Source organism: Nicotiana attenuata, unplaced genomic scaffold (assembly GCF_001879085.1).
Source record: "Nicotiana attenuata strain UT unplaced genomic scaffold, NIATTr2, whole genome shotgun sequence".
Lineage (NCBI taxonomy): Eukaryota > Viridiplantae > Streptophyta > Magnoliopsida > Solanales > Solanaceae > Nicotiana > Nicotiana attenuata.
Genome location: NW_017670721.1, coordinates 351,849 through 363,472, shown reverse-complemented (window position 1 = coordinate 363,472; position 11,624 = coordinate 351,849). Strand labels below are relative to the sequence as shown.

Below are 11,624 nucleotides of genomic sequence, written 5' to 3'. Positions count from 1 at the left end.
TAAGCTAAACTCTATACACTAAACCATCTACTATATAAGCAACGGACATACAAACAAATACATGATCTATTTAAAATAAAACTTTATTAAATTGAATAAATAAACAAATAATTGTTCCATGAAAAATACTATAACGATACGCATGGCTTATAGTGTATCTTGACAATTTATAATGAATCATAAAATCAATCTCCCCAAAAAAGGACGTTCATTCATATTCCTCTACTTCTATTAATAAAGCTAAACAGTACAATAACTAACACTCCATCATATATAATTACGCCGCCACTATTAACAAACCTATTTGACACCTATTCCTAACGCCCCTAACAATCAATGTTATCAAACAACTAAGTGTACTACAAAGCAAATACAATTATACAAACCCGACTACTATAACTAGTCAAGTACAAATGTTTGATTTCTTGAAAAGGAAGTGTTTTGAAGTTATATACAATGTTTTCTTTTGGTATGGTAAAGTGTTTGCTGCCTATGGTCAAGGTTTTACTCTATGTTACTTTTGTGTTTTTTAGTGTATGTGAAGCAAATGTGAAGCTCGCACACAACGTGATTTTTAAGGCAGTGTTTGCTTTTGGAGATTCAATTGTGGATCAAGGAAATAATAACAATATAACAACGCTAATAAAGTGTAATTTTCAGCCTTATGGTAAGGATTTCATGGGTGGAGATCCAACAGGAAGGTTCAGCAATGGCAAGACGCCAACCGACTTGATAGGTACTCCCGCCGTTTCAATTTATGTGATGCAATTTACTTTTTTAAATTTGTGATTTACATATGTCATTCGGAAGTCTCCATGCATCATTCAGGCGTAGCACAACACATAATTGATAAATCCTTATCCGAGTCAACCTTGGTGCCACTCTACTCAAGTCATTCGGTATATAGCTATAGTTAAACATTCAATAACATTTGTGTATATAGTTATAAATGCTTCATAAGGGTATAATAAATATATAATAGAAAGTTTAAAGTTAAATTCTTTTCAAATATATAAAAATTTCATTCTTTTTGGACGAGCTAATAAGGAAAGTGTGTCATATAAATAGTATTTGAAAACCTATAAGTGCAAGCGAATTTGGGTCAAGGATCTGAATTTTATGACATTTTGTTAAAATTTACTCATATATATATATATATGTGTGTGTGTGTGTGTGTGTGCGCGTGCGCGCGCTCGCGCGTGTGTATATTCTATGTCAAAATACTGGATTGAATCAAATGCATAGCTAATAATACATCATGCAAGTTTGACAAGACTCTTGTGTTTGTCCATTTTAACGGAAGAACTGGGGATAAAAGACCTCGTGTGTGTGTGTATATATATATATATATATATATATGTGTGTGTGTGTGTGTGAGAGTGTGTGCACGCGTGTATATTCTATGTCAAAATACTGGATTCAATCAAATGCATAGCTAATAAGCTACATCATCCAAGTTTGACAAGACTCTTGTGTTTGTCCATTTTAGCGGAAGAACTGGGGATAAAAGAGCTCGTGTATATATATATATATATATATATATATATATATATATATATATATATATATATATATATATATATATATATTAAATATGAATACAATGTCTTATAATATTAAGTATAATAATTCATAATAAAAGGACATAATCGGAATTCTAGATATTAGCCTTATAATCCTATTAGTTTTAGGACATAATATTACATGTTCGGAATCCTATATGATTTACCTTTAAAAATCCTATTAATATAATTATTTTCGGGCATAGACATATAATACCACATGTTAGCATATATATATATCTAATACTCCTTTAAATTCGGGTCATCTTTGTTCGTTTGGTAACTTAGTAATTTCTTAACGTATAGTAGAGTCAATATTAGGTACGTTTCTATCCTTTCTATAGTATACATTTCATCTCACTTAAAAGCTAAACTCCCAATTTAATTAATAGTGGTTGCAACTTTATCTGATATTAATATTATTTATTTTGAATAATAATTTATTTTTGGAATACATAAAGTCGGTCAGTGCACCATGCACATGAAAAAGAAAAAAGATAGTCTTATCATAATTTGAATGTATACTTAATCTCTATCTTAGTCCTCAGACCCTTTATTTGAACTACACAAATATTAATTTTCTATTTCTCTCACCATTATATGTACTTCTCTTTGCAGTTACATATTTATTTATGATCAGAGTGCCATCAATATTTTGGTGTGAAGACTTACCAATGATAGAGGAAAATAAAACACGACAGCAAAGAAGCTTAATCCTACTTGTAACGACCCGACCGGTCGTTTCGCCTTTTTGAACCCCGTTCCCCTAAATAAAGCCTCCCGTACTTGCTTTAACTAATTTACGACTTGCGGGGGCGATTGGTTCGGGGATTGGAAGAGTTTTGAGTAAAAATATGCCCATTTGCTTCTTTAAGATTTCTTAAAAAGACCAAGTTTGACTTCGGTCAACATTTTGGGAAAACGGACCCGGATTCCCGATTTGGCAATTTCTGAGGGTCCGTGGGAAAATATGGGACCTGGGTGTATGCCCGGAATCGAATTCCGAGGTCCCTAGCCCGAGTAATGAATTTTTATCTAAATTGTTTAATTGAAGCTTTAGGGAATTAAAGAAATTAAGTAATCATTGATTCCATAGGTATCGGGTTCGGATTTTGGCTCCGAAGCTTGGTACAGGTCCGTAAGGTCATTTAAGACTTGCCCGTAAAATTTGGTGTCAATCCGAGTAGTTTAAGGGCGTTTTGACCCGTTAGAGGAGAATTTAGAACTTAAGCATTCAATAGTTTGATTCATTTGGTTTTAGGGGGTGATTCTAAGAATTAGCGTTGTTTTGGGAGTTCCGAGGATTCGAGTAGGTCCGCCTCGTGATTTCAGACTTGTTGGTATGTTCGGGCGGGGCTCGGGAGCCCCGAGCGTCAAATAATCGAGGTTCGAGCGAAGTAGAAAAACTTAGAAAGTGCTGAGTCTGCTGCTTCTGTCATAACCGCATCTGCGGTTCTAGGACCACAGAAGCGGTACCGCAGATGCGGTCCGGAATCCGCAGAAGCGGTCAGGGGAAGCTCAGGCAAAATCGCAAATGCGATCTTGAGACCGCAGAAGCGGTCCCGCTTAAGCGGCTATTTGACCGCAGAAGCGGTCCAGCCAATTTGGGCCAAGACCGCAGAAGCGGTAAATGCTCCGCAGAAGCGGAAATAGCTGGGAGCAGACCCTTCATTTAATACGAACTCAAACCTCATTTTATCATTTTTCACTCTACACTTAGGCGATTTTGGTGGTTCCAAAGAGAGAGTTTCAGCATATTATTGCAAGGTAAGTAATCTCCTTCCATTATAAGTTAAATTACATGAGCATTAGGTAGATTAAACACTAAAATTTGGTAAAACTCAAGGGTTAGATCTAGACCTAGGGTTTTAGCAAAAACTAAGATTTAAGCATGGAATTTGTTATGAAATGGACTAGAAATCATATATTATTGATCCATAGGTTGTAGAGAACAATTTCCTTCGAAAAATATTGGAATCCGGGCGCGTGGGCCCAGGGTCAGAATTTAGGAAACTTGTGGGAAAGGTTGGGAAATTACTTAAATAGTTAGAATTCGGCCTTTTAAGCCTTTATTGACTAGTTCTTACCTATTTTAACTAGTTTGCGATCGTTCGGCTTCGAATTAGGAGCTTGGGCTTATTCTTGATATCGGGAGCGTGCTTTGGAGCGAGGTGAGTCTCCTTTCTAACCTTGTAAGAGGGAAATGTCCCCATAGGTTTAATAATTGAAGTAGTTGTCATTGTGTTCGGGGGGCTACGTACGTACTGGGTGACGAGAGTTCGTGCGTAGCAACTATTATGCTAAGTCTGGGTAGTTTAGGACCCATGCGCATGCTTTACGTGATTTTCTATTATAATTGATTATCTTGGATTTATATGAACCCGTTTGACTAAGAAGAAAGGATTTGGAAAATGACCTAAATCCATTGGCACTTTAAAAAGGAAATAATTGGCATCTCTTTGTATAGTCACCCTCATATGTGTATTGATTGTTGTTGTTGCTTGACTATGAACTTATTTATATTTGACCGCGTCGCATGGATGATTCGCGAGCGGGGTAATAGATGCATCTATAGGCGCGTCGTCGACCCTTGGCAAGTGCACAGTTTATTTCTGTTGGTTCGGGCCGTCGCCTCGGCATGTTTGCGCATGCTTATATAGCTTTGCCTGAGAATGTTAAATGTTGATATTGCCTTCCATAGGCTAAAATGAATTGATAAATGTAACTATAGAACTTGACTTGCCAGGATTCTAGTGAGGTTATGAATTACATATCTGTTGTAAACTGCTGTGCATCGAATACTTCTTTATTGTTGAAATCATACTTAAAATATTATTTGACCCTAGTGAGTATCAAGTCGACCTCTCGTCTCTACTTCTTTGAGATTAGACGGGATACTCATTAGGTACATATTGTTTATGTACTCATGCTACGCTTCTGTACTTAAATGTACAGGGTTTGAGGCAGGTGGATCTGGTCACTTCTCTGGTGCGCAGTCGTGAGCAGGCGTGGGACTTCTACTGTGAGCTGCTTCTCCCTTCATTGTCGATCCGCAGCCGAAGTACTNTCAAAATTAATTCACTTTTTAGTTTGTTTTGTTCGTATATGTTATCCATGATTTGTTTTATATTTGTTTAGGTTTGTTTTAGCACAAAGACTAAAAAGTCATGTGAAGTCCAAGTTAAATATCTAATCATTGAATCTACTTTTTTCCTTTTTCACAAGAATAGTAATGTATTGCCAATAAAGAGAATTATTATGAAATTAATTTTATTAAATATTCATACATATTATTAATAAGAATTTAATAGATAAAATTTTATTAATTTTAAAATCTTAAATATTAAAAAAGTTTTAACATAAAAGGTATTATACTCCAAAAATAAGTTATTACAGTTATATCCCTTCCCATAAAGTTATTTTGTTCAATATTTTAGGGCTATTTTAGTCTATCAATATCGTATTCATACTTTTACTAATATAATATAATATAATATAATATAATATAATATAATATAATATAATATAATATAATATAGGCTCTCCTTTTTCTAGATGGATTTGGAAGGCTTAATAAAATTAATTTCATAAGAATTCTCAATATTGGTAATACATTACCACTCTATAATATTCAATACCGATAAAAAATAAAAGAAATATTAAACGAATTGCATAAAGCGTTGAAATTGAGAAAAAAATTCCCACGATAATATATTATTATATTATATTTTGAACTGCTTTCCTACTCAAATAATATTTTTTTAGTTATTAATTTTCCGTGTAATATATAAAAATATACCAAATTATTTAAAAACAATTAAGAAATTTTTTAAGAATATAAATGTGTGAAAAAAGAAAGAAAAAGGTTGGTAAGAGCCAATACCGCTAATATAATATTAATAGACTAAAATAGACTTAAAATATTAAATGAAAGAACTCATAGGGAAAAATAACTCATAGGGAAAGGACGTAACTGCAATAACCTATTTTATGGATTACAATGACTTCTATGCTAATTTTTAATATTTAAAATTTTAAAATTAATAAAATTTTGTCTATTAAATTCTTATTAAAAATATGTAGGAAGGTTTAATAAAATCAATTTCATAAGAATCCTCCGTATTGGCAATACATTACCACTCCATAATGTTCAGAACCAAAAAAAATAAAAGCAATATTAAATATACTGCATAAAGAGTTGAAATTGAGGGAAAAGATATCCCCAAGATAATATATTTTTATATTATGTTTGAACTATTTTCCTACTCAAATAATATTTTTTATCAATTTTTTGTGTAATACTGAAAAATACCCAATTATTAAAAAATAACTAAGAAAATATTTAAGAATATAAATATGTGAGAAAGAGAAAAAAAATAGTTGGTAAGAGTCAATACCGCTAATGATTCTACAAACATAAAGATCTAAAGTGAGATGTCATATCAATCTTTTACTTTTTCAAAATAACATTTATGGTGGATAAAATTATAATTAAGATTAAATATTCAAAACAAGAGATGAATTAATATTAAGATCTGCATCAACATAGAATAAATTATTTTTTATGTTAAAACCAAATAATTAGATTTTTAATTAATTATTTAGCAAGAGAATCCAATTTAATTATTTTTTAAATTCATCATATGAGTAAAATTCTTATTCAAGTTTAAAAAAAATCTTGGGATACACAAATTATTTCATAAAAAGAGCGTTAGAGATTTTAAAAATTAGAATACAAAGTAAAAAGGTTAGTATATTATTAAGAATCAAAATGTTATACAAGTGTCTGAGGAGTACAATTAAAGCTAAGTCCTAAACAAGAACAAGCTTTCAAGACAATATTACAAAGAGTCGACTCTGGTATTGCGGAATTATTCTTTGTAGATGCCTCCGACAGAATCAAAATAATATTTCTATATCATGAATTATTTGCAAATATCATATCAAGAGGCATGATAATGTTAGCAATAATAGCAAGTGGTGTACCAATAACGATTTTATTGTGAGGCCACCCACTTTATATTTGATATACCTCTTCAAACAAATTAAATAACCATCACAAATATGACAAAGTAGAGCAATGATGCTAAATTTATAAGGAAAATAAAATTAATAATATGGGACGAAGCACTTATGGTAAGTGTCAAACAATCGAAACAATTGCCTGGAGTTCTAGAGATTTATGGGATATTAATGAACCGTTTGGTAAAAAATTTATGATTTGGGAGGTGATTTCTATAAGTACTACCAGTAGTTCCAAAATCGACAAAGGCATAGATTGTAAAAGCTAGCTTGCCAAAGTTATACTTCTGGTCTCAATGAAAAAGATTCAACTGACAAGAAATATAAAGTAAAAACAGATTCGGTATTCAGTGTCTTCTTGCTTCGTGCCAGAAACGAAGAAGAGCATCCAATAAAAGATGATTTGGTTCTTCCTCAATACTTGATTATCAACCCCAATGATAATAGTAGTGCATTTAATAAGGTAAATATTTCTATCACTATATTAAAACGCAATTTAGGCAAATCGCATGTTAGAATTAAAAAGCAATCTTAGCTAGCAGAAATGAATATGTTGATCAACTAAATAAAAGGTTGATTGCAAAATTTTATAGTAAAAACAAAATGTTTTTCAGGTTTTGACTTAACAGAAAATAATACCAATAATTACTACCAAGAAGAATACTTAAATACTTTAATATCAAATGTCCTTCTACCATATATATTTGTTGTCAAGTTTATTATTTCTTACGTATGTTAGTGTCACTATATATATATAATAGACTAAGTTAAAATTGATCTTCCATTATATATAGGTTGATTTTGAAGAAAATATGTCTGTCATGCTACTGAAAAACTTAGATACGCTGAATAGCTTTTGTAATAACACACAAATGGTATATAGAAGTTTTTACAATAACGTTATACATGCAAAATTTATGATACTGGTCAACATGCTTCTAAGTATATTCTTATCCATAAATTCAATTTTGATCTTCCAAAACTAAGGAATATCTTTTTAATTTTGTGTGAAAATAGTTTTAGCATATTTATGTTTTGCAAATACAATAAATAAAGCACAAGGACAAACATCCTAAATATTGAACAATATTTACCGCAATATATTTTCTTGCACGAACAACTGTATGTTCCACTTTCAAGAGGGATACCAAGATCGACAACCAGAGTTCTGGTTAAGGCAGAGCAACCAAATCATTAGGAGGAAACATACACACAAAAAATTTTCGTCCACAAAGAAGTATTCAGTAAGATACCATCACATTAAATACTATTAAGCTATACTCCCTCCGGTCCACTTTAAGGTTAATATGGTTAATTACATTGTTAATTAATGTTGAAAGGTGGATTCCTTAAATGTGTGAAAGCAACCAAAAAACCACTTAAAGTGGACCTGAGGAAGTAATACATAATATCTAACTAACATGATAAAATTGATCACTTGTGTAAGTTTTGATGATGTCCTTTTATTTTAAATTCATGTATTATGCTAATGTAATAATATTTTTCAGCATTTAGATGATTGTTGTATTATTATACATAAAATTTCTTTCATTAATTAAATTTTATTATTACTTCATATAAATAAATGTTTAAACCATCACGTGCCATTATTAACGTGCAACGCACGTTCATAGATACTAGTATATATATATGTGTGTGTGTGCGCGCGCGTACATTCTATGTCAAAATACTGGATTCAATCAAATGCATAGCTAATAAGCTACATCATCCAAGTTTGACATGACTCTTGTGTTTGTCCATTTTAGCGGAAGAAGTGGGGATAAAAGAGCTCGTGCCAGATTATTTAGATCCAAATTTGAAAACAGAAGATATAGAAACCGGAGTAAGCTTTGCATCTGGAGGTTGTGGATATGATCCTCAAACAGCTACTATCGCGGTAACTTTTTACTTATTATATTTTCCGTTGGGTTAGAGTAATCTTTTCCAATTAGCAACTTTAATCTTGTCGAAGAAGAGGAGCCTTGGCGTAACTGGTAAAGTTGTTGTCTTGTGATTAGGAGGTCACGGGTTCGAACCGTGGAAACAGCCTCTTGCAGAAATGTAAAGTAAGATTGCGTACAATAGACCCTTGCGGTCCGGTCCTTTCCCGGACCATAACGGGAGCTTAGCGCATCGGGCTGCCCTACATTTGTAAATAAAAAAAGTAGAAAGGAACACTAATACTTCGGTCCTATTTTTTGTTCTTCTTAAATTTATGTTAAATAGGAAGCCATACCTCTATCAACACAATTAACGCAGTTCAAAGAATATATTGAGAAGTTGAAAGGTTTAGTTGGGGAAGAAGAAGCTAATAATATTCTGAAAAATAGCTTATTTATGGTGGTTGCTGGCACTGACGATCTAGCCAATACTTACTTCACCGCTGGAATTCGCTTGAAGCAAGATATTAACTCATATACTGATCTAATGGTGGCTAAAGCTTCTAAATTTCTCAAAGTTAGTATTTATACCTCTATGCTTACTTTCAAATTTATGGTTATTTTTTATGACTGAGAGTTTTGAAAAAAATTAGTCCAGGCGGGAGACTCAACACCCCATGCATGCTCGGAGTATGGATAATATAATATGGGGGCCCAATATCAATAAAACAAGAATTGGGTTGAGTTTCGCTCTGATAACATAATAAAAAGAAATAGATCTTTGGTTTAACTCAACCGCAAAAGTTAGCTTATGAAGTTAGAATTGACCAAGCCATATATAAAGAGACCAAGTCCCTCGTTCCTTAACCGATGTGAGAGACTGCTAGCACTCACCATAGACACTTGCATCATACATTCATCACGTCTGACCGTCATCCACAACCACCATCACTAAGCTCCTCTACCAACTACAACCAGCACCACTCAACACTGTACGACACCGCAGAGCTAATCACTTGCCACCGTCGCTAGCTTTTAGATTGTGATTGAATAAAAAAGTAATTTACATATCACTTTATTTATTTAATATTTCACAAATATAATCTTCATTATTAATTTTTTTGAATTTCTAAAATTTTTCTTTTTTAGATAAAGAAAATTTTACAAATTCTTGTATTAAAAGAAAACAAACCTCTTTAATTATTCAATATTTAAATATAGTTACAATATCTTTATCTTAGTCTTGATAAAATCTAAAGGATCCTTAACAAGTATATTGACATTTGAATGGACACTTAATAGTTGTCTCTCAAAACGAATGAATTCCATTGTAAATTAGATTGTTCTTTATAATACCATTGATAACAAAACAAATTTTCAGTAAATTACACATATACTGATCCAATTTTTTTTTTTTCCCAAGGAATTGTACAAGTTGGGAGCAAGAAAATATTTGATTTTCGGAATTCCACCAATAGGATGTTTGCCATCACAAAGAACACTTGGTGGAGGGCTTAATAGAGTGTGTGTTCAAGAATACAACGAAGCTGCCAACACCAAATTCTCTATTGCAATTGATTCTTTATCCAAAAACTTGCCTCAATCCAGGATGGTTTTAGTTGATATCTATAGTCCTCTACTTGATCTCATTCTTAACCCCCAAAAATATGGTATAACACTCATTAATCTTCTATAAACTCATATATTGTTGAGTTCCCACACCGGGTTGGATGTTAATATTTGGTTCTTTAAATGGTTGTGGGTAGGGGTAGCAAACATGGGATTGGGTCGGATATGGACGGGTCAAAAATGGGTATCAAAAAACGTATAAATTTAATACGGATAAAAAAATGGATATCCATATTATCCATGGCTTCTTGAATATGATCACTTTTGGGAGAATTTCTAGTCTCCCACATTTTGAAATTTGAGGAGCCCAAAATTTTAGTCCTTATAAATGTGAAAATTAAACCCATTGGTTATCCATTGATTATCCATTTTCTAAGTGGATAATATGATTTTTTTTCCCATATTTGACCCATTTTTTAAAAGCTCATTATCCAACCCATTTTTTAGTGGATAATATGGATGGATAACTATTTTTTTAATCCATTTTGCCACCAGTTTTGGACAATCTTCATCTCATGAACTAAAAAGCTAAATTTACGGTTGAGTTAGATCAAGGTCCATTTATTTATCATATCTCTAGACTTTTTTGAGCTTCTTCATCTTTTTTCTTTTATTTTCTTGTGTTCTTTTATTAATTTTGTGATTATGAATTAATGGTTGTAGGATTTGAAGAAGCAGAGAAAGGGTGTTGTGGCACAGGAAAAATAGAGGTGACATTACTATGCAACAAATTTAGTGGAACATGTGAAGATGATACAAAGTATATTTTTTGGGATAGTTATCATCCCACTGAGAAGGCTTACACAACCATTGTTGATCAGCTCATTACAAAATATATCAACAGTTTTTGTAGATGAGTTCACTCAAGATCAATATATGTTTGTAATTGTGGATCAAAGGTCTAAGAAAATGTTTTCAATTCAGTTGATTGAGCTTTAGATGATAGAAATCATTGAACCTCAAGTATTAGTCATTGATATTCATTTATATATGGGTAGTAGTGTTTATGTTCGAATTTTGAAATTGAATGAAAAATAAATTTTAGCATAATAAAATGTCTAGTTGGTTATTTAATGGTCCTTACTTATCTACTAGTGTTGGAAAGCGTGTCAAGCTAATAGAAGAGGGTGGGACCCCCTCTCCCACGCGATTTGATATTTCTCCCATTTGCCGAGTCGAGCTATCACCCCGATTGGAATAGATATACACAGCCCCTCTACCCCATACTCTAGTCAGCTTTCTATCTCTTTCTCCAACCTTCGATGATCCTCCTGCAGGCAAATCATCAGTAACGATCCGACCGGTCTTTTTGAGCTTTTGCACTTTGCTCGCCAGTTCTCGGGCATGACTTGCCCCGTGTAGCATATTATGACTTATGTAAACCGTTGGATTTGGTTTGTTTGAAGCTTGGAATTTGAAAGGTTTGACCAATATTTTACTTGCTTGTATACGATCTCGGATCGGAATTGTTATGATTTGGTAGCTCCGTTAGGTGATTTGGGACTTAGGAGCGTGATCGGAATGCATTTTG

At 32.6% G+C, this 11,624-nt stretch overlaps 1 protein-coding gene across 1 annotated transcript; it reads left to right on the top strand.

Annotated features, from left to right (window-relative positions):
- Nucleotides 1-492: 492 nt before the first annotated feature.
- LOC109242644 (GDSL esterase/lipase EXL3-like) lies at nucleotides 493-10,950 on the top strand. The gene is made up of 5 exons (XM_019409477.1): nucleotides 493-736; nucleotides 8,351-8,481; nucleotides 8,811-9,041; nucleotides 9,888-10,134; nucleotides 10,757-10,950. Exons 1-5 carry the CDS (start codon nucleotides 493-495, stop codon nucleotides 10,948-10,950), a joined length of 1,047 nt encoding a protein of 348 aa, XP_019265022.1.
- The last annotated feature ends 674 nt before the right edge of the window (nucleotides 10,951-11,624 follow it).

Coding starts and splice junctions, on each gene's coding strand:
- LOC109242644 (XM_019409477.1), top strand. CDS start 493: ATGGTCAAGGTTTTACTCTATGTTACTTTTGTGTTTTTTAGTGTATGT. Junction 9,042..9,887: donor AAGCTTCTAAATTTCTCAAA/GTTAGTATTTAT, acceptor TTTTTTCCCAAG/GAATTGTACAAGTTGGGAGC. Junction 10,135..10,756: donor TCTTAACCCCCAAAAATATG/GTATAACACTCA, acceptor TAATGGTTGTAG/GATTTGAAGAAGCAGAGAAA.